Source organism: Hyalella azteca, unplaced genomic scaffold (genome assembly GCF_000764305.2).
Source record: "Hyalella azteca isolate HAZT.00-mixed unplaced genomic scaffold, Hazt_2.0.2 contig7540, whole genome shotgun sequence".
Classification (NCBI taxonomy): domain Eukaryota; kingdom Metazoa; phylum Arthropoda; class Malacostraca; order Amphipoda; family Hyalellidae; genus Hyalella; species Hyalella azteca.
In genome coordinates, this window is record NW_025937663.1 from 1 (window position 1) to 27,063 (window position 27,063).

At 36.0% G+C, this 27,063-nt stretch overlaps 1 protein-coding gene across 1 annotated transcript in view; it reads right to left on the reverse strand.

Moving 5' to 3' along the window:
- Positions 1 to 1,654: 1,654 nt before the first annotated feature.
- LOC108669470 overlaps positions 1,655 to 27,063 on the reverse strand; it is a 114,704-nt gene continuing 89,295 nt past the window's right edge. The window contains exons 2-7 of the mRNA XM_018156812.1: positions 21,708 to 21,943; positions 20,821 to 20,898; positions 17,492 to 17,624; positions 16,649 to 16,699; positions 12,987 to 13,115; positions 1,655 to 1,821 (exon numbers count right to left, since the gene is read on the reverse strand). Of these exons, the coding sequence (XP_018012301.1) occupies positions 1,655 to 1,821; positions 12,987 to 13,115; positions 16,649 to 16,699; positions 17,492 to 17,624; positions 20,821 to 20,898; positions 21,708 to 21,943 (794 nt within the window). The remainder of the gene's footprint in view (positions 1,822 to 12,986; positions 13,116 to 16,648; positions 16,700 to 17,491; positions 17,625 to 20,820; positions 20,899 to 21,707; positions 21,944 to 27,063) is intronic.

Genomic DNA, 27,063 nt, shown 5'->3' on the forward strand with positions numbered 1-27,063 from the left:
AGGACTACGAATTATTTTCTACGCCTAAGAGAATAATTTTACATAGACTGTCTTAAACATTACTACTTTACAATGCATTATAATCTATTTCTAATGTAAACTTTACATTTCTTATTACAGGTAAGGCACTGAACTCTCCCATCTTTACTCCTAGCCTCTTCCTTAGAAAAAATGTTAAGTTTAATGGTAAAGATTGAAGTCTTCCGTACATATACACTGTGCAATGATAATTATAGTCGGAAAAATTTTTTTTGTATAATTGACACACGTAAATAACTTTTTTTCAATCAGATCCTTGCAAAAATCCGTAAATACTTCTGATTCAAAATCATGTTAGAGACTAAATTTTAATCAAGAAATTTAATTTGTGATAGAATTCAAGCCATTTCTGGATTGCGTTCATAATTGAAATCACTTTCGCTAATCTGCAATAATCTGAACATGATTTATTGTCTGAGTTGGGTAAAATATTAATACTTAATCAATATTAAATGTAAAGCTTGGGAATAAATTTAAATTTGAAATTGGAAGGCCGATTTGGCTGTCGCTAATTAGATAGAACACTAATCCCGCGAAAAAAATTCGCAACGTAAAAAATATAGATAAATATTGAAAATGAAAGATTAATATCAAGTAAGCGTTTGTTTCAATTGGTTTGTTTGTCCCTTGTGGCAGCTCCAAGTTCTAGCCAAAGTCGACTCCCTGCTTGCTTGTTTCTATTGAGTTCACGATAGCCTCTGATCATCAGTTCACGGCAGATAATCATTGTAATTATTATTGTTTACTCCTTTAATATAAGCTGTAAATTGTTGAACTCACCACGAATATATGAAAATTCCATCCGATTGTGTTGTGGGATATAAATGTTATAACATTAGCCACGTTGATCAAATTGCTGAAGGAAGTAAAAGAACGAAATCAATAACCATTTAAAATGGAAATTCCATCTGATTACTTTGTAGAGATATAAATGAATAGTTACAACCTTAGCCACGTTGATCAAATCGCTGGAGGAAGTAAAAGAACGAAATCAATAACCATTTAGGCTAACTTAAGTATGAACTCTGATAATAAAAATTAATTTAATTAAAAGTTCAAATGAGAACTTAAACAACAAGAAATAACCGTTAAACTCAATGTAAGATCAAAGTTTCTCAGAAAATTGGGTTTCAGCAGCCCATTCGGTGACAGAAAATATATCTTCAATAAGAGTATACGAAATAAATCGCAATGCCTGTCCAACACGGGAGTATATTTGAGACATAGTTACGGGTAGATAAAAGAAGCAATTAACCAATAAAATATACGAAATATGAAATGAGAATGAAATGAGAAAAGAAAAAATCTTTAAAGCGGTAATAATTAATTAATAAGTTTTATTTTTTCCTTGTCTATAAATTTACATACGATTATTCTTTCTTAGTTTCTAGATTGACATCAGCTTCTTTTCTCAACATCGATATATAATCATTCACTTAACTCATGAGGAAAACATGAGGTAGAAAATCATCCCACATGTGAAATTGGCCACAATTTCACAACCCGTTTACCATTTCCATTCTTCGCGTAGTCCAATTTGGAGTTAGCTGATGTAGGAAACGCCAATTAAAATACATACATTACGACATAGACTTAAATAATATAATTTAGTTCTTCAGCCGCAGCCGTTGGACGACCAAGGACGCTGGCCGAGCCAAAAATGTCGGTCCCGCAGCAGCAGAGCAACGGGCAGCGAGGCTGCAAGCAAGACGACCAATAACGATGAGCTTACAAAGGGGCTTCCGTCGTAGACACTTTGATGAACGGCCGCGTGATGTTGCCCTGCAACACGGAAATAAGGAGTGCGTGAAAGAAGTTGATCTGTGCGAGAGAAATAAGTTGTGTGTGAAAGAAGTTGGTCTTTGCGAGAGAAATAAGTTGTGTGTGAAAGAAGTAGGTCTGTGCGAGAGGAATAAGTTGTGTGTGAAAGAAGAGAGAAATAAGTTGTGCGTGAAANAGGTACATGAGATGTAGGTACATGAGATGTAGGTACATGAGATGTAGGTACATGAGATGTAGGTACATGAGATGTAGGTACATGAGATGTAGGTACATAACATGCTGGTACATGAGATGTAGGTACATAAGATGCAGGCACATAACATGCTGGTACATGAGATGTAGGTTCATACATGAGATGTAGGTACGTGAGATAAAGGTACATAAGATGTAGGCACATCAAATGCTGGTACTATGTACCCACCTGTACGGATACACCACCTCTCGGTGAGTTGTAGTCAAGCCGTTCAGTGCCACGGAACCAGAGATTGGTAAAATGGTAATTATGAACTAAAAGTGAAGTGGAAACAGAGAAATTAATTGGTAAAATGGTAATTATGAACTAAAAGTGAAGTGGAAACGGAGAAATTATTTGGTAAAATGGTGATTATGTACAAAAAGTGAAGTGGAAACAGAGAAATTAATTGGTAAAAAGGTGGTGATAAAATAAAACTGTAGTTGGAATTGAGAGTGGTGGTTATTTACTAATAGTGTAGTCGCAAAAAGGAAATTAATTGGTAAAACGGTGGTGATAAACTAAAAGTGTAACCGAATAGAGAAATTAATTAGTAAAACGGTGGTGATAGTTCCGACAAAACTAATAGTTTTGTCATGATCAGCGAAATTAATTGGTAAAATGAGGACACAGAGACCATTTTGTTGGTAGAAATGAATAATGGCATTATTATGCTCCCGATTTCTGAATTTGCGTTTCATTCCTGAACCTATGCATAGGAACGGAATCAGTAAATTTAAATTTGCCGCGGAGAAAAGTAAACATCAAGGACAAAATCAATAATAAATTGTAAAGTAATACTTTAATTTTAAATAATTCTCGAGTTCCATTGTGGGTGTAAGTCAACCTTGGAAAGTTATCAGCTTTCATTATCCTTTACTTTACTTCTTAATGTGTCGAAATATTAGAATATTATAGGCGAAGTAAAATTTGTTTTAATATGAAAGAATTTCTTAAAATATCTTTCTCATTTAATTTTCTCAACTGTTTAAAAGCATGAAACAATTTTCAAATGAAAATTATTTGCACTATATGTTCACTTGAACTTGAATTGAATTTGGTATAACTTGAATTGTAATTTGGTATGTCCAATGCAATGTTTAAATTGGGGAAAAGTAGTAGGAAAAAATGTATTAATAAGTACTTATGACCGATCAGTGGTCGACAGGGTTGCCACAAGGTTATCATTTTTATCACGAAATTTCATTAGAATGGGTGATGTAATGAGATCAGTATAACTTAATGTGGAATTAGTATTGTAATGAGATTAGTACCTCGTAATGTAGCAGTAGCATGAGCGAAAATGGCTGAAATGTTACTTCACATGGCCGTGCATAACAGGATATAAAGTCTTAAGGCTATGTTATAAATCAAGAATTTAAAAGCTATAAGAACGCCAAGTAAATTTATCATATCTTCAATTAATGAGAACATTTCGGTGACAAGCTGAATCATCTGTTCAAAAAATAAAAAACGTATAGAATTATTCTTGTTAGTAGGTTTTTAAACAAACACAAGTTAATAACGAATCGAGTAAGCAAGCAGATCATTGAAATGTACTCAGGATGAATATATTTAATTTTGTTAATAGTTATGCAAGTTGGGGAAAGCATATGATGTAGAGTGTAGTTATTTTTATAAATACATAATATCAGTACGAAAGCTGATTAGTTTAACATTCATGCCATATCTAGTCGAAATTCCGCGAAAATACGAAATTATTGTCAATATTTGAGCTTCTAACGGTCAAAGTTTCGGTCCCAGCCAAATAATCAGAACATATACTTTCAGAAAAAGTTAAGAGATCGTAAGTTCATCAGCCAATCATTGACGGCCTTTCAGGCAAAATCCACCAATCACAGACAAGAGAATAGAGCGTAAATACTTACGTTCACTTATATAGCTAATTTTGAAAGTATGGTCCCTGGACATAATGAGCGACTAGAAGACGGTACCTCTATTAAATGGTCTACAAAAGTAAGGATTATTTTCTAGGTTGGCGTTCACTTATTGCTCGTTATCTAACATGGATGGCGTCACGCTTTGCAAGCGACGTCGTACACGCCTTTTTGTCATGCAAACAGGATTATTTTTCTATCCTGCCATTAATATTGACGTAGCTGCTCCAGTTTGTGAGACGGCGAGAAATTTCATCCATGTTATACTTTCCATCCAGAGGCCTGTCAACGAGGATAAAGCCTATGCTTTTTCCATACATTTATATCCCGTCGTCCGTTAGACGGATTAAAGTCCAATCTGTTCATCCGTGTCGTCCGTCTGACATGCATGTCCAAAATTACCTTTGTGAACGAGCTTCCATAGACAAGACATAATAACGTATTTAAATACTAACGATTTTATGTTTGAGTCGTAAATGCACGAAGTTATTGAGGCAATGAGACAAGAAATCCTTTTAAGATCATATTAGTTTATGGGACAGCAGCGGTCAGGATTCATTCATTCCTTCTCTCATATGCAACAAATTAATGCAGCGATCTCTGCAGAAGCTGCCAGCAATGCCTGTTCAGTTTAATAGACAATCTCAAACTAAACTATATATTCAAGAATTAATACAGACGGAATCCAAGAGACAACGATGTTAAATTCATTGTTGGTGGAGGCATCCATGTTGAATCGTGTTAAAGCAAACGGTAGCATGACTTGCTCGAGCTTCTGTTGCAGTGATTGCCAACTAAGAGCTAACGAGACTCTAGCGCCTGAGTGAACAAGCACTCACTATTCTTAGACCACATGCCACATGAGGCAGAATGTTAACTGAAATTTATACAACAGTTAACCGCAGTCCCGCACAAGCACTTACTAAGAGTTATTGCCGTGCCTTGGAGAATACGGTGATAGTAAGACGACTGGATTAAGGAATAAGTGAGTAGATTTGATTGATTCACTTGAAGCAGTAGAGAATATTATATTGAAAAGATTACAGATAACAATTGAACGTGGTAGTACAGTGTTGAAATTCTGAAGACGCTGTGACATTTTATTTTCGAATCGAGCTTAATAAATTATGAAAACTCTATAGCTTGACACTCATCGGTTGTAAATTAGATTGAATGGAATCTAATTGTAAGGGATTTTTGGTCTTAGGAATTTTGCAACAGATCTTCTGGCAACATCAAACCAAATAGTGTAAGGGCCTGTCTTACGGTTTGGTCATTCATTATTGTTACTTACTAAAGCCAGTCGCAGGTATTCTTGCTCATGGTAAGCGTCTGGGTAATCTAGTCTGTATTAGAATAACTGTGAGAAATATGCATAGAATTTTGTTGTAATTGTCTGGTTATTAGTTGTGCTTAATTAATTTAATTAAATGCGTGTTTATTTGTAGGAGAACTTCCCTCATCTGTTCTGCTGTTCTACTGTAATAAACTTTGAACCTGGACCAATCCTATAATAACCCCAACAACCCATCGGAAGTTAGCGTTTACGAATCAAAGAAACCCATTCGTTAGAGCCTGAAGTAATAACAACATTATACTAATGATTATTTATACGGGAATAATTTTTGTTCACAAACTGATTTCCGAATTAAGTTTAATGATTAACGTATGCGCAACATTTTTTTTCGCTGAGCTGTGTTATATCAAATATAAAGCAGCCAGGTCTCTATTAAATTGCTGTCTGGTTGTAAAAATACGGCGGTTTTGGATACAATAAACTTTTGTATGGTATCAGAAATGCAGCTGAGTTGCATTAATAAAAAGTTGTTTTTATATACAACAGTTCAAGAAAAGTTCCCTGCTAACTGGAAGGATGTTCACTGAAGCTTTTATGGTTCCGTGGGTCAGTTTTTGGTTACGTGAGACGAAGGAATGGGAGAGCGCGAAAAGAAAAGTGTTCCTCCGGAGTCTTACTTTCAAACTTCGCGAAGTGAACGTAAGTACTTACGCTCTATTTTCTTGTCTATGATTGGTGGATTTTGCTTGAAAGGCCGTCAACGATTGGCTGATGAACTTACGATCTCTTAACTTTTTTAAGTATAGGCCCAGCTGGAGTCTTATTATTGTCTCTGAGTTGGTCTTTCTTCTATTAGACGTTCCAGTGAAGGTGGATAGCACAAGTAAAAATAAAACCCATCACTAACATAGTGCTTAGCTGCTTCTCAGTGTTAGCTCGTTAATCACTTAAGCTGTCATGAAACTAAAGTAGCTAGCTAGGAACTGTTCATTTACTGACGATAACTCTAGGTTCCAGGTCTTTGGAATATCATTGACGAAAATCATAATTTTTATGCAAAAATGTCCTAAATAACGTAAAATATTAATTTATAACATCGACAATCGTTTCAAAGCCATCCATTTTAAAAATGTTCATCAAAACATTGCCATTAAGTTTGCATTATACAAAGCTACGGAAGCATTACCTGATTTTTTCTAGGAAATGCGAACTCGTGCCATACAGCAAAGTTTCAGAAAGAAAAAGGAATGAAAATATTAATGACTTCCTAGAGAAGTGGACTTCAAAGCCGCAACTCACGGCTTTTGCGAGCGTAATATGGAGTAAAAACTTTAAATTAATAAAATTAGTGACAGTGAAAAATATTTTCTGCAGCTTCTCAGGTAAAAGTTCAAGCAAAAGGGTAAAATAACACTAATTTCACGCTTATTGATGATCATAGGAGATGTCCCTGAGAGTACATAAGTTGAAGCTAAGTACACCACGAGCGATGATGATTTTCAGCTTTCATTGTCATGGACTTCGTCTATCATAAAAAAAATATAACTCAGTACTCACTGCAGTGAGTGACAGAGAGCGCATTTTCTCGTTGACGAAAACTTGAGGTCACGGATGGACAGACAGACGGACGGACAGACAGACGGATATGACGAGCATAATAGTGCATTTTTTCCATAAATAAGAAAATGCGCTAAAAAGACTATCAAGTAAAAACTTTATCACGAGTCTCGCCGAGAAGCAATGCTTGGCATCTAGTGCAGGAAATTATTTATCGTCCAGACGAGCAGCTCAGCAATCCACGCTAAATACTCTATACTTTCTCCCAAAATATCCTTGGTAAATAGTGGGAAAAATATGAGGCCCGTCTGGAGCAAGACGAAGCGTGTTTGTGAGCGTCATGGCCGGTACATTGCAGCAGAAACCAGCACAAGTCCAGGTATGTATCCTAGCTGGTAAGTCCTGGTATGCATCCTAACTGGTAAGTCCTGGTATGTATCCTAGCTGGCTGGTAAGTCCTGGTATGTATCCTAGCTGGTAAGTCCTGATAGGTATCCTAGCTGGCAAGTTCTGGTATGTATCCTAGCTGGTAAGTCCTGATATAGGTATCATAGCTGGCAAGTTCTGGTATTTATCCTAGCTGGTAAGTCCTGGTATGTTCGGCGCAAGCCTCTATTGCAACGTGCGGTATTTCAAATTAGTTGAATTGGAACCGCCCATCCTCTTTTTCGTTCGTGGAAGCTCAAGTGAATGAGCATCATAATACATTTTTTTAATATTGAAAATTTACATTATGTTTTATTCATGAATGTATTTTCTTGAAATAAAATAAGTGAAAAATAATTCCGAAAAGAGAACCAATAAATGGTTCATTAAAATTCTCCATGCAGAGGTTCTAATCGTTTAAATTTATCAGAAGAAACTTTCCACGGGAATGTATAGTTGATACAATAAAAATTTATGAATTTGGCAGAAAATCTTCTTTCGGTGGGAAAACATCCCTAGACAAAAACTAGCTAGCAAATAATCTCGTTTTTTAGCAATTAATTATGATAGCATCATTCCTACTAATGAGAAATTAGTAGTAGTTTTTTATATTTAGTAGTTCATTCCTACTAAATATAAAAAATTGCACTAGTATATTTATAGTATATTTTACTACTGCAACTTTATATTTATTTTATATTTAGTTTGCCAAGTTGCACTAGGCAAACTAATATAATTTAAGTATTGAATTGATTACAGGTTCTCTAATATTGAGCCCTCATTTGTTTTTAAAAATTGCATCGCACTGATCCGTAGCAAAGTTAATAAGTGAAAACAGGTTTCGTTTCACTATCGAAGCGTCTTCACCAGACCTCCTTCAATGTTTTTCAGCGCACATTTACAATCACCAACCATCAAAGCTGAAAAAAATCAGTTCAGTCTCTCCTCATTGCAGCCACCGGGAGCCGAGGATGGCAAATCTTAGGTGGCAAAAATAAGTGAAAACGGGTTTCGTTTCACTATTGAAGCCTCTTCACCAGACCTCATTCAATGTTTTTCACCGCACATTCACTATCACCAACCATCAAAGCTGAAAAAAATCAATTCAGTCTCTCCTCAAGCTCACTGCAGCCATCGGGAGCTGAGGATGGCAAATCTTAGGTGGCAAAAATAAGTGAAAACGAGTTTCGTTTCACTATTGAAGCGTAATGTAATTGAAGTTTCATAATGTAATTGAAGTAATGTAATGTAATTGAAGTTTCACTATTGAAGCGTAATTCACCAGACCTCCTTCAATGCTTTTTAGCGCACATTTACTATCTCCAACTATCAAAGCTGAAAAAAAATCAGTTCAGTCTGTCCTCAAGCTCATTAATTGCAGCCACCGGGAGCTGAGGATGGCAAATCTTAGGTGGCAAAAATAAGTGAAAACGGGTTTCGTTTCACTATTGAAGCCTCTTCACCATACCTCCTTCAATGTTTTTCAGCGCACATTTACAATCATAACCATCAAAGCTGAAAAACTCAGTTCAGTCTCTCCTCAAGTTCATTGCAGCCACCGAGAGCTGAGGATGGCAAATCTTAGGTGGCAAAAATAAGTGAAAACGGGTTTCGTTTCACTATTGAAGCCTCTTCACCAGACTTCCTTCAATGCTTCTCAGAGCACGTTTACAATCACCAACCATCAAAGCTGAAAAAAAAATCAGTTCAGTCTCTCCTCATTGCAGCCACCGGGAGCCGAGGATGGCAAATCTTAGGTGGCAAAAATAAGTGAAAACGGGTTTCGTTTCACTATTGAAGCCTCTTCACCAGACCTCATTCAATGTTTTTCACCGCACATTCACTATCACCAACCATCAAAGCTGAAAAAAAATCAGTTCAGTCTCTCCTCATTGCAGCCACCGGGAGCCGAGGATGGCAAATCTTAGGTGGCAAAAATAAGTGAAAACCGGTTTCGTTTCACTATTGAAGCCTCTTCACCAGACCTCCTTCAATGTTTTTCAGCTCACATTTACAATCACACCAACCATCAAAACGCTGAAAAAAAATCAGTCTCTCCTCAAGCTCATTGCAGCCCCCGGGAGCTGAGGATGGCAAATCTTACTCGGGATTTTGCCTCTAATTTGTGAAGGCCTTGAGTGGAGTTGCAGCATCTGTAGAAGAGGCCTAGAGCTGCGCTGTTGTTTTATGAAGTTTGGCGCTGGTGCACGTGAGATGAATGTTCTTTGCATCCCTAGAGCCTCTTTTAGGCCTAAGCTGTGATCGTACAGGCTCACACGAAGAGGTGGCGTCGCGGATAAGAGTTTCAGACCTAATTTCTTAATTGGTAGGAAACTCTTAGCAACATCCTGAGCACTCATGCACGCCTTATTTATAGTAAAACTTGACTTGTGTCAAGTTGAACAATTTATGGTATTATGAATAGAATGAGTTTTTCTTAGCAAAATCATGTCATTCCCTACATGAAATGAATACTATGAGCGAAAACATAATTTTAAGCCGAATTGAATTCTTTTCTTGAATGAAAGAAGACATATTGCAAAACTTATTGGTAGTAGGGCAAATAAGCGAGATTCCGCATTTAGTATATTAAATGAAACTCGCATATAAGATTTATTTTGAAATGAGTCGTAATCAATTAAATAATACGGCGTAATCAGTTAAATAATTATGTTCGTCATATTCAAATTGCAGAATGGCTTAGTATTACTAATTTTTTTCTAACATTTGTAAACATCTCCGCCAGTAAAACAACTTTTTTGTTGCCCATCTCGAGCACTGTTATCTTCCTGCAGCACTCTTTTCTTTTCGATAAATCAGCTGTGAGTTTGCATCGAATTGGAGACGATTTTGATTAATTTTTAATTTCCTTATTTCCCAGACGTATATGAGTTGTTTCCACAGAAAGAATCGGCTGCCAAAAAGTTCACTTTCAGGGAAATGAGGAGACTTTGTTTAAAAGTGATGCATTTTCTGCTTCTTTATGAGTCATCCAGACTCAGTTCGGCCAGGCAAAAGAGTGTATCAGAGCTATTTACAGAAAGCGTGTCGATTTTTGAACAATATGACCAGTCGTTATTTCGCGTGTAACTTAACCGGCAAAAGAGTGTATCAGTGCTATTTACCGAAAGCGTGTCAATTTTTGAACAATATGACCAGTCGTTATTTCGAGCGTAACTAAAGTACTTTTTCTTCTTCTATAAGGATCTCAGGTTGAGGATTTTGCTCATGCCACTACAAAGTACGTGTTGAGGCAAAAGAGTGTATCAGTGCTATTTACGGAAAGCGTGTCAATTTTTGAACAATATAACCAATCGTTATTTCTAGTGTAATTCAAGTACTTTTTCTTCTTCTATACGGATCTCAGGTTGAGGTTGTGTTCACGCCACTGCCAAGTGTTGTTAATTTCTAAGATAACCTAACCCTGATGGTCGGTTCAGATGAAATTGGATACTGCAGGGCTTATTTGCATGGACAACGCATGCGTTTTTTGTTTCTGGTAACTATTGCCCGAAAGTTAGAATGGCAAGTTAACGCCCAGTGTTCTGACAATTTTAAATTGCAAAGCCTTTATGAAAGATTAAGAAATCGGATGAAAACAACACAGCAATTTCTCAAAGTAGGTAACATCTCAAGTGCCGGAGGGAAAATTCTGTTCGGTTCTTTGTACAGTAAAATCGTATTCACGAGGTCTATGTTGGCGTCGCGTCAAAGTAATAAATAATACTTTTTACGTAAAAACAATCTTGAGCATTTTAGAAAAAATCTTGAGCATTTTAGACCAATCTTCGCCGACTCTAAATTAATTAAGGAATTCTTCAGTTCGGCAGTAAAAACACATATCAGCTTATAAAATGGGGAGATGTTAATAATATTTATAACAATATATTATTAGTAGAAGCGCACAGCAATTTAAGGCCTTGGGCGAATAGTAATTTAGTGTTATTGGTAGTAGAAGCTTGGAAATGGGTTAGGAAATTAGAACACAACTACCAGTATGCATTTTTGCAATTATTAAGGAACTGTCGAGGAAAGAATCAGCTGCAACACAGAAAAGAAAACATCATTATAGTTAAGTTAGTAGAAGCAGTTGCAGGATATAACTCATGTGAGACAAAGCAGATAATCGAAAGACAACACCTTGACGAACATATTCAAACAATTCACTCCTAACTTTCCACAAACCCTTTTTTCATTATGATCTCCGATCTATTTAATAATTATATAATTAATAATAATTTCCCTATTCAGAGGTTGCAATCGACCAATAAATTAACCAAGGAATCAACATCACGAATGAAAGACAACCGAAAAAATTCTTGATGCAATAGAAGCACCCAACGCTAACGAAGACAACCCTTGACGAGCGTAATTAGCGAAGTGCTGATACCACCGAAACAAATGACGCAAAAATACAAAGGAGATCGGCATGATCGTCATTTGAAAATTATGGTGTCTATCAGAAGATCGATGAGGTAATAAAGTTAATGAAGTTTCTGTGTTTGAACGTGTACAATGGGTGGTAAAGTGTGTTTCTCTGCGTAATTACAAACTATGTCTATATTATTGTTTAGAAAAGAGAAAAATTTACCATAAAAAACTAATTAATTGAAATAAAATGAGCATATTTGATTGCAAGATGTTTTGTTAAATCAAAGAAAATGTTAAACATTTATGAATATACAATTGCTTCGAAGAATGGAACAATAATTTAGTTTGTACCAAAGGCAAACAAAACGTAACGTAACTTGATTTGTAAGTAAATCTATCACACACTGAGAATTTTTCCAAACATGACTCTTCTTTTGAATGAAAATTCATGAAAAGTTTTGCAAATAAAAACTTATTGACATTTCGTTTATTAGTGGAAATAAATTAATCAATGTAGGTTCAGGCACGAATACCATACACGTGTTATAAACGGCGGGCAACTTCCAACGTAAACGTGACAATTCGAGCAACAAAGGAATGATTACGAAACAAATAACGAAGGCGAACAACAACAAGCCGAGGCTCAAACTCAGAGAGAAATGCAGTACAATAAATTTCTTTCCAGGCCGAATAATCAATTACGTCCGAATAAGGTCAAGAAAATATTACAGACGAGGCAGCAAGTTGAAACTCGTGTTCGAAACCAACGAGAAAATTGTAAATTAATAATTGTGTTCAAATTAATTTGGAAAGTTTTCTCTCTGTTTGCTACTGAGGTACAAAGCTTGGGGGTGTAGAACCGATCAATTTTTTTAAGAAGCCCACTCTAATTATAGCATTTTTACTATCTTTTATTTAATTTAGAATATGCAAAAACCCCATGTGTATATCTGATGTTCTGAATTAAAATTTCTTGATTATAAAAATATTTCTCGTCGCGATATGTCTTGAAAACGAGAATTTTTCTCCACCCAAACTACATATATTCATTGCACCTAAACATATTAATAAATTCATTTATTATTTTTGATCCCAGTGTAATTTCAAAGCAAGTGAGTCAAACTATAATTTTATCAAATTAGGCTACAAATATTTAATAGATATTGTATAATATTGGAGTCATATAATATTAATAGATTTTCATCATGCAAAATTTTGAAATTTAATTCAGGATCATTTTGTCCTGAAAACATGAAAGAATTTCTAATTTATAAGAAAGCAAACACCGAGGCAACGACACACCCAAGCCTGTATTCCAGCGCAAGCCTTCATTCAAAAGAATTACAATAAGAATTATTAAAGAGACCAAAGATTTATTTCCTACCCGATGACCTCCTGCTCTTCGTTCTCTTCCTGCATTTCCTATCTCGCCTCCTACCCTTAGCTTGCTTCCTGCCGCTCCTGTTCGAATAGTCTGAGTCGTAGTCAGGCAGAATCTGATAGTCGGGCAATCCTGTATGGGACATCGGAAGTGGTTAAATATAATAATAATTACATACAAGTATTGTGATAGTCGGGCAATCCTGTATGGGACATCGGAAGCGGTTAACTTGAATAATAATTATATACAAGTATTGTGATAGTCAGGCAATCCTGTATGGGACATTGGAAGCTGTTGAATTTTATAATAATTACATACAAGTATTGTTATAGTCGGGCAATCCTGTATGGGACATCGGAAGCTGTTAACTTCAATAATTATCAAATATCACAATAGTCCGACAATCCTGTGGAAGGATCGTTAACGCTTAACTTGAATTATATTATACATTAGTGATGACCGAGCAATCTTGCGTCGGCATCGGAAACTGTTAAGAATAATAATTATAATTTATGAGGTACAGTCGCCCATTCCTGTTGACCCATGGTCATTTTTAATTACTCTATCCAGAATCAAAGCAGCAAAAAATTTCTTAAACTAGCGCATACTCAAAATAATTTTATTTGTGAAGTCTGCAGCGGCATATTATTTAAATATAATTATAAGATAATTATATTTAGTAAAGTATTATATTATATAATAGTAAAGAATGTCATATATGTTCCATCAAAATTTAACGATTGCCAAAAAAGTCAATGCATAAACGTTTCACACTAGCGAATAAAAGCTCTATAGGTTCGAACAAGCACCATGAGGTCATCTCTTGGACTTGAACCAACATTTGACCTGCACCTTTAAAAATCCCAACTATTTGTTGGGATTTTTTTATTTTATTCCAATATATTTATTTTTTATTTTATTAAAATCCCAACTTAATTAGCTAATGGAGCATCAATTAATTATGCACAAAGAGCCATTATATTACAAACAAATTCAAAGGAAAGGGATTTGAATATACGAAAGCAGTAAACAATTCTCATGAACATCTCTAACGAGGTCTAGATCTCGACCATTACACTGAAGGCGCTTCGACATCAAAGCAGAATCGATTTGGTGAACATCGAGACCAGTCCGTTCCCTCTCCGTTTCATCGATGCAGCAATAGATAACGGGATATAAATTCTGTGATGAACGACGAAAATATTACGATTTATCATCAATGAACAACGTACAGCTTCATTTTCAGTGCATTAAAGAGGGCGTACTCACCTGCTTCTTGGCTATTGATTATAAAAGCTAAGCAGCGATTTATCACACCTCATACTGATTATCGAGGATTTATAGAAACCTGAAAAGCAGATATAGTGAGCTGGGCGATACGAGTTAATTAGTGTATTCAACAAGTGAATAACTCGTAAGCATGACATTCAACCAAAATAATCATCATTGATTGTCATAAACAACCAGCCTTGATTGCTATAAACAATCGGCATTTACTCCCGTAAGTAATAATTATTGATATCAGTAGGCAAATATCATTGATCGCCGTCAACAATTATCATTGATTGCCGTCAGCAATTATGATTGATTGCAGTCAACAATTTTTACTGTTAGTTATTCGATGTAATTCGAGTTAATTTATATCGCGTGTGAGTTGGATTCTACTCAGCTAGGTTAAAATGTGACAAAAATTTTAGCCGCGCTTATCAGCGGCCACTTCCTGGCCGTGGATCGGCCGGCCATAGCCCAACCAAGTGCCTTATACTCTCAGACATGAGTGAGACTTTTTTTAAATAGAGATGCACTTTTTGCTCTTTTGTGGATAAAAATTGCACTAATACGCCTTGCAAAAGGGCGTATTGGTGCTACGTCCACTCATTGCTTGTAATGTGGGCAAGGAAGTGAGTCACTATTTGGAAAACATTACCCACTAAACTTCCTGAGTGTGGAGTTGGATAAAGCAGACGTATAGGTAAGCTGCGGTAAATGCTGCGTATCGAGCCTAGCACTCAAAACAAACAAGGCAGCACGCAGCATTTCTCTAGAGGATCGTGTGATCGCTTTAGGTGACTAGTGAGCATACCGCACGATACGGGCCAACGATAAATATAGATCGTGTACGACTCACAGCCAAAGTATTGCTCCGGTGGACTTGTTCTTTCAGATTTACGGGGTACAAGGAAAACTAATAGAGTTTTTGTCAGACGGACAGACGGACAGACGGATGGACAGACGGACATGGCGAGCACAATAGTGCCTTTATAATAAATGAGAAAATGCGCTAAAAACAAAGAAATTCTCGTCTGTGACTGAATACGCATAAGAAGTAGTCCGACGGGAGCGGTTGCTATCGGCGAGAACATGCCCACAACTCACAACTCGCGCTGCCATTCAAAACAAGAGAAAATTATTGCTCCTATGGGCACGTTGCGTGGTGTTTGTAACGTACAATCTATTGCGACTCATGAGGCCTTCACTTGAGGGTATGAGTAATACATTGGTTTCTTTGCAACGGGGAATAAATGATTGAACAAACTCTGAAAGGCACTGAGGTTATAAATTCTGTGTGAAGTTCAAAGGGATTGCGAAGTACTGTACGTCAAATTGCGCAGCGTTGACGTTTCATTCAATCGATGGTTAATTATTGCACTGACCGTATGGCAACCAATGGGGCATTCAAGTTATTAAACGTTGTAAAAATATTCAGTGAGTTGTAACAGGATTACTATCAATGATCATTGCGATCACAGGAGTCGTATGAAATATATAACAAATGCTGAAGATTCAGTCATTTATGCTGAGCTCCGTCTAACGGAGTTACTAACTAGCAAATATTATTGATAGGACAATTAATAGTACAGCCCCTGGTCATTATCGTAATGCAGTGAAAACTGCTGGACGATGCATTGCATAGCCTGTGCTCTTTTGACACATTTTTTTGACGCAAACTCGATGTGGCCTTGCGATTTAGAAGTAACTTTGAGTAATAAGATTTTCACGTTGCCTTAGACTTCTAAAAAGGTCAACCAAAATAAAAACACCTTATTAAATTACAAAAAGTGAAGAATATTATCAAGCTTACAAAATAGTCAGACAGAGTCAAATGTTTTCAAAGGAAAGACATGTGTGCTACGAAACCAAACAACGATCTGTTGAAGTAATATAAACTGAATAAACTTGCTTATAAACTGAATACACTTGCTGTTGTGAAGTGCTTGAAAATAGCGGAAATTTGGACTCAACGCAAATGAATCATTATCAAACGTTTTCTTATTTTTCATCACTACTGATGAAGATTCACCGCAGTTGTGCATCATGAACGCTACGGAAAAAACATTGTACAATTTTTCCAATGTACGAAACAACGTAAAAGGATTTTTGGCACGGGTGACTTTCATATACGTACTGCATTAAATTTTTCTTTTGAGTGCGAATTTTCTACTTCTGTTTGTCTATGGTTCACTAATTTTTGTAAGAACATGAATACAAATTTTTAAAAATCATTGTTTCTTATTCATGAAACATCGGGCTGCCTCATAATGAATGTTCTTACTACTTGCTGTGAGATGAATAGTTCTATGCAATAAATACTCTTAAAATGTATAAATAAATCAGTACTACTGACTACAAACTGAGTAAATAACAGAGGAAATGTCAATACTCACGAGCGTCTGTTGTCTGCAGAAATGTTCCAGGGTCGTCGAGCTGGCTGTGTTCTGCAGAATATAACAGGAAAACACTAATATGAACCGAATTTACGGGAGAAATAATTAAGAAATCTTGTTGAATTTATTTGAATATGAGTGTGAAATCTTTGTAACAACTTCTCTTCTTTTTTACTAACTTAAGATGGAAATTCTAAAGTAATGACTAACTGTTCATTTTCTAACATTCTAAAGAATTCAAGACACTAATAATTACAGCGAACAAAAAATGGATTTATTAAAACTAAAAAATATCACAACGCCCGTACAAAAAGATTGTTCCAAATAAGTTTGAATACGGTTGAACCCAATTTAGAACCTTATGAATTCCATAAGTAATAGTCACGCTATCATCCTCATTGAGACATAAGAGGGTGTTAATGAATCAGAATTTAAAAATAGGACCGATTCTTCATTTATATAAACGAAATGTTTATATTATTCGGACTATTATTGTGAGACTTTCTAAATGGAAAACTATCCATATTGCGCTCTGACAAGATAATTATTCATATAGAGTCACTGGAATAATATGTGATTCATTTAAGTTACCTTTGATTGGGAGGATGATTCTCTATAAGTAATACGTAATAATAAATATTATATAATAAATAATATTCAATGCATTTAAATTACCTTTGACTGTAAGGGTGACTTCTCTGGAAATAATACGTATTAATAAATATTATATAATAAACAATATGTAATGCATTTCAGTTACCTTTGACTGTGAGCGTGACTTCTCTGGAAATAACGCGTAATAATAAATAATAAATAATAATACGTATAACGCATTCAAGTTACCTTTGACTGTGAGGGTGACTTCTCTGGAAATTTTCGGGTCTGAGTTGACCTGGCACTCGTAGAGCCCCGCGTCTTTAGGGGTGACCATTTTAATGTGCAGCGTCCAGTCGTCTGAGTCCTCGGGGTGCAGTACCTGTAATATTAAACAGCATGAAAATTAACGCAATATCCTGGGCTTTGAAGACGTAAATTGTGAAGTGGTAAATTACCCAGGGCGCTTCACCTAATATTATTAAATAAATAAAGTTTCAATTAAATTATAAGTTACATTCAACAGTCTCATCAATTTATAATTGTTCACAAATAATTTAAAAGAAATTTGGCTTGAAAGGTATTATTAGCATTAAAGTTCTAACATTGCATACATTTATCCAAACCCGAACGAAACGGCAGAGAGAAAATTCAATAACAAGATTGAGTAGTGCTTACTGTAAAGCAATGATTGCTATGAGAACCACCAGAGTATCTTTTATTCAGTATTATGCGCTCTCAACAAGAGACCAATATATACCAATAAACAGTCAGCTGTACCACGGGTACGATTATTATGGCATTTATCGCAGAACTTGCGCACGCTATACGATCGGGTCAGGGCGCTTGGAATTGAATGTTATCGTTAAGCCAATTCCTTTTAGTCCCCAATAATATACACAAAACAACAATAAAAGGGAATTGAAGTCGTGAGTAAACGTTTTTTCGGGTATTTATTAAATATCATGGAACAAACTAAATCAAGCACGATTGGCTGCAAACAAACGTGTCCTTTAATATATTAAAGTCAGTTAACTAACATCAATTCCCCTTCAGTCTCCTCAACACTAATGTCCCTGGCCTTCAATAGAAACGATTTACTTTTTGAATAAGTCTCAAGCATGACGTTTTAGTGAGATCGAAGCAGCTTCGAGTTATTATGTGTTGATCTAACCTTGCAAATCGTAATTATGACCAGCATTGAAAGTTTTTATAGACGAGCGGCGACTTAGGTGCAGCATCTATGAGTTGCGACAGTAGGAATAATAATCAATAGAGAAAAAATTTTAAACCACGAGAAATCTTTCGATGTAAGTAAATTGAATATTTTAATTTTCTGACGTCATGTATAATCTCTTCAAAATAGAGACGGTATTTTTTGTAATTTTCATTGCCGGCGATGAAAGACATTAAAAAATGTTGTCGAAAACTCATCTTGTCAGGAAAGTTAGGAAGAGCGGAAGAGGCATAAGAAAAGGTTTCATTGCAACGACATTATGGAAGCCCCTAACCTGATAACAAAATTGGGTCGAGAATGTCAATCAGCGGCAAACAACTTGATGATTACACGAGACATTGCAAACAGTGGTTTGATTTGTGATGTAAGCTGAGCAAATGACCGAAACTTTTGAGAGGTATTATTATTATTATTATTATTATTATTGGTTTGGATTTGCGGTGAAGGCTGTCCTAAATAACTAAAAGTATTTAGGTAAGATTGATAATTATTAATGCATTACTCGTGCAAATGAACAGCAGGATTTAGGCTTATTTGAATTTGCGGCATATGTTACCGGGAAAAAACTTGAGTGTTCTATTACAGGTATGTAAAATTGCACGCTTACAATTGTAATTGGTCATGGTATAATATTATGATGATCATTAATGAATAACCAAACCACGTCAAGATAGAATAATCCTTAATGAAAAAATGCGATTGCATGTGGTAACAATTATCGAGAGTGAATGTTATGCGTCATTAATGGGAATATTGGCATTCATTTTGTAAAATACATAAAAAATATAATTACATAAAATATTATTCATAATATTATCCCTACCAATCATTCATCATAGGTTTCTTTACCTTATAAACATTAAAAAGGAAATTCATCTGCAATACTTATTACGGTAAAATTATATTTTATATAAATAATATTGCAATGACATAGGCCTTCATATTTTCTTTAGCTCGTGTAATATTTGCAGTAGTTGTGCTCCAGGGAGCGAACAGCATCCATCCTACAAGCAAGCGTTGAAAGAGGAGGCCATATCAGCCTGTAAAAGCAGCGATGAAAGCGACTTGTTGTGACGGAGTATCACAAATCCATTTCACACGTGATACAGGCTGATACACTGATGCAGGATATCCTGCTACAGTTACTATGTGGAAATTCTTAAAACTGTGTGTAATAGATCTATCCCTAAAACTTTTGTACGAAAGATGAATGTTCTCGCTTTGCAGTAAAATATTGAATTTAGGGTTAAACTGGAAAAATTGTCGGTGAGAAAAAATTTGTTTATGTTGCTTGTGGCTCTGTTTTAAAGCCTTAATTATTATATTATTTAATAAACTAAAATTTCATTAAGCTGAGCAGTTAACGTCTAAACTTATCGTAAAAATTTACGCTGCTAAACTGCTTCGCAACACATAAAAGAGTAGCCAAACTTCCCCCGAAAAAGCCCCGAAAAACATTAACAATAGTGCAGTTTTTCTATAAATGAGAAAATGCGCTAAAAATAGCAGATGTCTAATTAATTAAATGTTCACTTAAAAGTAGCCTCAGTGGGTCAGCTGACGCCGAGCAATTAGGCCACTGACGAAATACTGGACCAATTAATGGCAGTTGCGAAATAGCAAGTCTGGGCTATAAAGCGCCGGTGCTGTGTTGAATAGCCGCTGATTGCGCACTAGCTGGTAAACTGTTGCAATGTTTTACTGGCTGACCCAGATACGTTAACGATCATAAAAATTCATTAAAGATACCTGCTTTGCTGTTAAAAAACATTTTTTTTGGAAATGTTTCCAATAATACTTTGTTTTGAAATACTATTTTATGAATAGCTGCGGATTGCGCACTAGCTAGTAAACTGTTGCAATGTTTCATTGGTTGACCCAGATACGTAAACGATTGGAAAAAATGATAAAAGATACCTGATTTCCTGTTAAAAAATGTTTTTTATGGGAAGTGTTGCCAAATAATTTTTATTTGAAATAATATATTACTACTAGCCGCTGACTGCGCAACAGCTTGTTAACTGCTGCAATATTTTATTTGATGATCCAAATACGCATGCATACCTTCCAAAACGTCGTATAGATTAATTTTAAATAGAAAATATACCTTTACTTTGTTTATTGAAAAATCATGTCAAATAATGTCGTTTTACGAATGAGTATATACGAAATACCGAATTATTGGTATAAAGACTGAAAATGAGATCTTAATCAAATTTCAACTTTGAGGTTGTTTCATTAAAACAAAAATAACAACCAAAGCCTAACAATATAATATAATGAAACCAAATATTTGTAGAATTTATAATTAAAACTAAAATAATTATAATAAATTACTCACTCTAAACCTTTCATCGGCAGAGAACGTTAGAGGACCGGCAGTGAGAATGTGCAAATCTTGCTGTCTCATCCAAGTAACCTGCAATTGAAGTAATTATAAGGGAACAATAAATCAAAGAGGAATTATTAGTACGTAATTGATGAAGGAAAGTGAAAGCTGAGTTTTTCAAAATTTTTAGTGAGTGCGATAAAAATTGATCAAGCAATCTTTTATGAAAAAAGACGTAGCAATTTCGTTACTATTTTTTAATATTTTATCATGTGTGGAAGTATAGAAACATTATTTACTTATGTAAGGAATAATTTTGGCATATAAAACAAGTCTAATTAGAAATTTCATTCATATTTTTTAGATCGATTGACTTCTAGTATTATCATTTATCATCAGAATATCACACATGAAAAATGTATTTCAATCAAATATTTTGTATTGTTTTTAAAAACAGCTGACGGTTCTTGATTCCTATTATTTCACTACAAATTTCACACAAAAATTATGAACTAAATAATGAATTTCAATTAAATTAAATTAAATCCCAAATCACAGAAAAAAGATGATGGCTTTCTCCAAATAACAATGCACTTTATGCGATGTATGAGTCATCCTGATCCACTTTGGCCAGGCAAAAGGTCATATCATTGCTACATCAACTCTCTGTTTGTACTGTAGGCAAGAAAGTGCGTCAATACTTGAACAATATTCCCCATTCTTTTTAGTGCATTTTCTCATTTATGGAAAAAAATGCACTAATGTGCTCGCCATGTCCATCTGTCTGTCTGTCCATCCGTCCGTCCGTCCGTGACCTCAAGTTTTCGTCGGCGAGAAAATGCGCTCTCTGTCACTCACTGCAGTGAGTACTGAATTATATTTTTTCTCAGTGAACCGACCGTTCGGTCGCCGAGGTGCTGCACGGCGCAAGGCAGGAATGCGTTGCCGCCGATGGTGGCTGTCACTTCGTCAGGAGCGTCCATGAGGTGAGGAGGTCGGTGGTGGTGGCGGTTGCCCGTCCACACTTGAGAATACGAGCCCCCGATGACGCCCAGGTCTCCGTGGTCTGTTCCTATGCCGGTGCCCACGCTGTTCAGTCCACTCAGGGGAGAGGGTCGAGCTTCCGGAGACAGATCTGGTCGGAACGAATGTGAATGTTAGTTATTGTTGCTTACTTAGTTTGTACAGGATCCAGCTGGCCTGGATTTAATTTTTTAAAGTTGGTTATAATAATAAATATGAATAAAAGGATGGATGAATTTTCAAGAAATTTTATATGATATGCGAGGATGAATTTATCGTTTGGCGACCTTTATTTGAGCAAAACATCCGCATCCAGACTTCTATGGCGAGAATAGTTCAATTTTGAGTAAACCAAATGAATGTTCCTGAATGATTTTCAGGAGGGAAGTTTGTACACTATTGAAGAATGTAACTTGAACCTTCAGGAAAGATGAAATGATCCTAAAACTTTTTTTTTTTTGCAAACTCGAAGACGTTTAAATGTCATTCAAGACAAATAATAAATTTTAATTATTAAATTCGCGGGTCGTTAAAAATATTTAATCAATATTACATAAAAAAAATTAAGTGAATAAGTGTACAAGAGCCACAACAACAGCCGGATTTCAATCAACAATATAACCAAATAAGATCCGGTTTAAAAAATCGCGGACTTACAAATAAACCGGGAAACCAGCCAAAAATATAGCAGAGACAGACGGGTTTGGCGCTCAGAAACAAAATAAGACATTCACATAAGAACATAAAAAATGTTGGTAACTCTTTTGTTGTCTCTCCAATTCCCTTTCTCCTTTTTAGTGAACAAATAAGATTACGCATGAATCAACAAAAACTCCAAACACAGCGCTCGGCTCTTTGTACTTCATGGGTGCAATATTGCAAATGTTTATCGACAAATTTCTATGGGTGAAACTGTGCCCTTGTTTACAACGGTCTTGTACGAGGCCACTTTATCATCCATATTACTAAAAATTTCAGTCAAGTGGTACCAAGAAAATTGAAGAGTGGTACTAAAATTCAAATTTTACAATGAGGGAGCTATACAGTATTGTATCAAGCAAATATAAAATACGATGAGTGAAAACATTGAAATCTTGAAGAATTTAGCGGCTAGCTTGAAACGAGCACAGCAAGTTCAGAGGCTGGCATAAAACGAACACAGCGAGTTCAGAGGCTGGCATGAGATGAACACAGTACATGAGTGCAGAGGCTGACATGAGACAAATACAACAAATTTAGAGGCTGGCATTAGATGACTTCAGCGGCTGAAATGAGACGAATTCAGCGGCTAAAAGGTGACGATTCAGCGGTTGAAATGAGACGAATTCAGACGCTGAAATGAGCGAATTATTCAGCTGTAGCTGCCCAGTGTCCACTTGTTCACACATGGGCACTTGGTAACGAGAATTGTAATTTGGCAAAGGGTGACACCCAGCGAAAGCAGATCCATCTTCGCCTGCTCCCTTGTTTTTCCCAAGAAAGTTGTCCACTTGTGTGTCGTATATTGGGGAAAAGTTGGACACTAGTTAGCCTGTGTCGAAGAAATATAGGAATAAAGACAGACAAGAACAGACGTCCGGTAAAAGTGTTGACGACGAAACGAAGTTTGTTTCACTGATTTGTGATTTGAGCCACACTTGTTGCTTCACCAGCATGCCACAGCCGTTGATCATGCCTTTTCTTGACATCCGTCAATCAAATCCCGTAGTATCGAAGTGATAGGTTATGAATCGCAGCGAATTGTGCGCTCCAGTACCGAACAATTAATTCTAATAACATCGGCGATGTTTACCAAGCTCAGCTCACAACATTGCAGTTACCAAAGAAATAAAGATTTCAACCCTATCGGGGTTGACTATTCTCTTGTATGCGGAAATTACTGTCGCATGACCTTAGCGCGATAGTAATTACTTAGGCTCTTATCACTTACTTAAGCTCGTAATTACTTAGGCTCGTAATTATCACTCAGGGCTCTGTAACCCTAATAACAACATCAAGAGCGAAATCGCAAGTCGTTAAACTCCTGAAAATATTACAAAAACAGCGATGAGGCAACCGCTATATAACAGGTTCCGTATATATACATATAACAGGTTCAGTAAAACTTTTAGAATTTAGTGTCCGTCGAGCTCATCTGGGCATTCATTATCAAAAGCGCATTAAGACTTAAACAGAAATAAAAAAATAAGTATTTCGGAATCATTTTAGTTGACGGAACCTCTAACAACCTTCGCAAGTGAGCAAGGAAAAACATTGGATGTAATATGTTGGATAGGTCGCAAAGAGCATAAAAAATTGGTTAGTGTTTTTAATGGCTTATATTACAGCCATATTATATGTTCTTTGAGTTAAAACTAACAAATTAATAAAAAATAAATCAAATAAAAGAAGTAATAAATAAAAAGCTGATAAATTTATTTGAAATAAGATATATCGAACAATGTAAAATAAGATATATTTTACTTACAATGTGTAAGTAAAAATTTTCAAAGTAAAGAAACTCACAAATTTGTAGAGTGGGAATTAAAATAAATAATGCTAATTTGTTGAACGAGTGAAGTTCTTATTTATACGGTCAATATGAATTAAATAATTCTAATAACTAGAAAGCTAAAATATCTACTGTCAGGCCTAAAAATCAGTGTAAGATTATTATTCTTACAACGTGAATAAATTTCTCACTGTAAAATTTCAATGTTAATTAGTGAGTTGTTTATTAATTAAAATTCCCCGTCATCTTAAACAACAGTCGGAATTTAAGGAAGGAAAGAACTGCCGAAGGAAAGGGAAGGAAGGAAAGAACCGACAATACCACGCCCACGTTAGCGTTTCAGTCGAGCAAGCACGAATGTTGGGCTCCCGCGCGTGAAAGTTATTCCCACGACAAAAGCATAAACAAAAGCACTAATTAAGTCCAACATTATGGAAACATTGAGGTACATATTCAGATTTTATTTAAGAATATATAAGAAAATTTCATAAATATGTTCGAAGCCAAAACATTTTAACTTATTTCAAAACGGGAACACAGTAATTTCATCTCTTAAACTCCGATGTTTAAATATTTAAGATCCTTTGATTGACAAAAATTCAACTTCGTGGTTTCTTTTGAATAATTATAAGCCAATTCTTAAGACATAATACATAATTAATTTTTAAGACATAAGCTGCAACTGACTACGGCATAACTTTCATCGGTCTCCCATCATGAATTTTTCAAGTTTTTACACTCCCGCAACCCTTGACGTTCAAAGATACATCCTTGACGAGGTCGCTCGTGTTTGCCTTTCGATCAGTAGTTGTCACTCTACTTTTACACCTACGTACATAAGGATGGCAAGTCTTAGCTATCCCACCAGGCAATTGACTATTAAATAATGTTAATTGAACATTGTTTCACGAAATCAACTCGTTATGAACGTTGTTTCAACGCAATCAACTCGTTATGAACGTTGTTTCAACGCAATCAACTCGTTATGAACGTTGTTTTAACGCAATCAACTCGTTATGAACGTTGTTTCAACGCAATCANGTCATCTTCGTCGTCATCTTCGTCGTCATCTTCGTCGTCATCTTCGTCGTCATCTTCGTCGTCATCTTCGTCGTCATCTTCGTCGTCATCTTCGTCGTCATCTTCGTCATCATCTTCGTCGTCATCTTCGTCACTACCTGCGTCATCATCTTCGTCATCTTCGTCATCATCTTCGTCATCTTCGTCGTCATCTTCATCGAGCTTCTCTTTAGAAGTCAACGATGAGGTCGTCCAAATGACCTCATTGAGCCCATGCTTCCTATGCGGAATAAACCTCCATGAACAACATCGGAAACGATTACTTACATTGTCAATATCTTGAGCAATATCTTGAGATTTATCATCCGACTGCTTAGTTAGGACGTTCCTTGATATATCTATTGTAGATTGCAGAATTGAGTCCAAATTCTGCAAGACATCCTGACCCAGGTGATACCTGCTGTCGGAGTCAGCATCAGGTTTTGGGTGCAATGTGGCGGTCAACTGTTCATTTCCGATGAGGCAATAATCACATATGTATGTGCCTCTCTGGAATTCCGTCCATGAAGCATCGTCCGCAGTAGCACTTCTATGTTACAGGTCATTATTATCCTTCGTTATTTCTGAGTATTCGTTTGATGAAACGCCATTTGTGAAGCAATTAAGACTTGTGATGTTTAAAGGTCCCTTGCATTTGTCGCTTTGGTCTCTTTGCTTCCTGCAGTAATCCGCTCCCGTCGGGCATAGAAAATTGTAAATATTGAACTAACTCCGGCGGTTCCACTCAGTTTTAGAGGATTTCTATGAGCCACAAGTTTTTTGGCTTGCTGTAGCGTTGTCCCTAATGTGACTGAGCATATCACTGATCTTGATTCGTTCATTGAGCAACTCGTTCATGACCTCAAGTTGTTCCAGCCGCCGTCGCATTCCGAAAATTTGATCGTCGTAAAGTCGGTACGAATTGGCAATAGCTTGCTCGATGATGCCGATTTTGGTCAATATCCCGTCATTGATTTTTTCGGACGAGTGCTCCAAGAACCGATAATGTGTCCATAGTTTTCTCACATTTTTCAGTTGGCTATCCTCTAGGACTTGTTAACGCTTTTCAATTTAGGATAAACGCGAACGCAGTGCACTCTGACACCAGCAAACATTGTCGACAAAACAGCAAACATTGCACGCAGTGGAGCAAACTTCGACTGATGATCGGCCAGCGAAGTGTGGAAAAATATTCCAGTCGACAGTATTATGGAAAAATTCGAGCTCTGCGTCTAAGTTGGAAATGCCCAAGCTTCTGTGGTCCATTTTGCTTTCTTCGAAACTCTTTTCAGTCGACATTATCACGTTGACGAAATTTTCGTTAATACACGCTGAGCTGCGGGACTCTTCAGTAGTTACTTCGTATTCGTGATACTCGACTGGATCTCTATGAAATTATTCATCCAAAGTCATTGAATTTCATTTACTTTGCAAAGTTTAGGTCGTGCTAATATGGATGAAAATGAGGTAGATATTAAAATAAAACATATTTGGCTACAAATTGTCGCAGGCCACAGTACTTACATTCCTCATCAAAACACGAAATTTTTTATGTGTATTTATCCTGAAATTTGTGTGGTAAATACTTGATTAAGCAACGCTGTCGAAGCTTCAGCCACAAAAATACTATGACAAGTGGCAATACCTACGTGGGTAACAATAGACTGTAACAATACTATAGT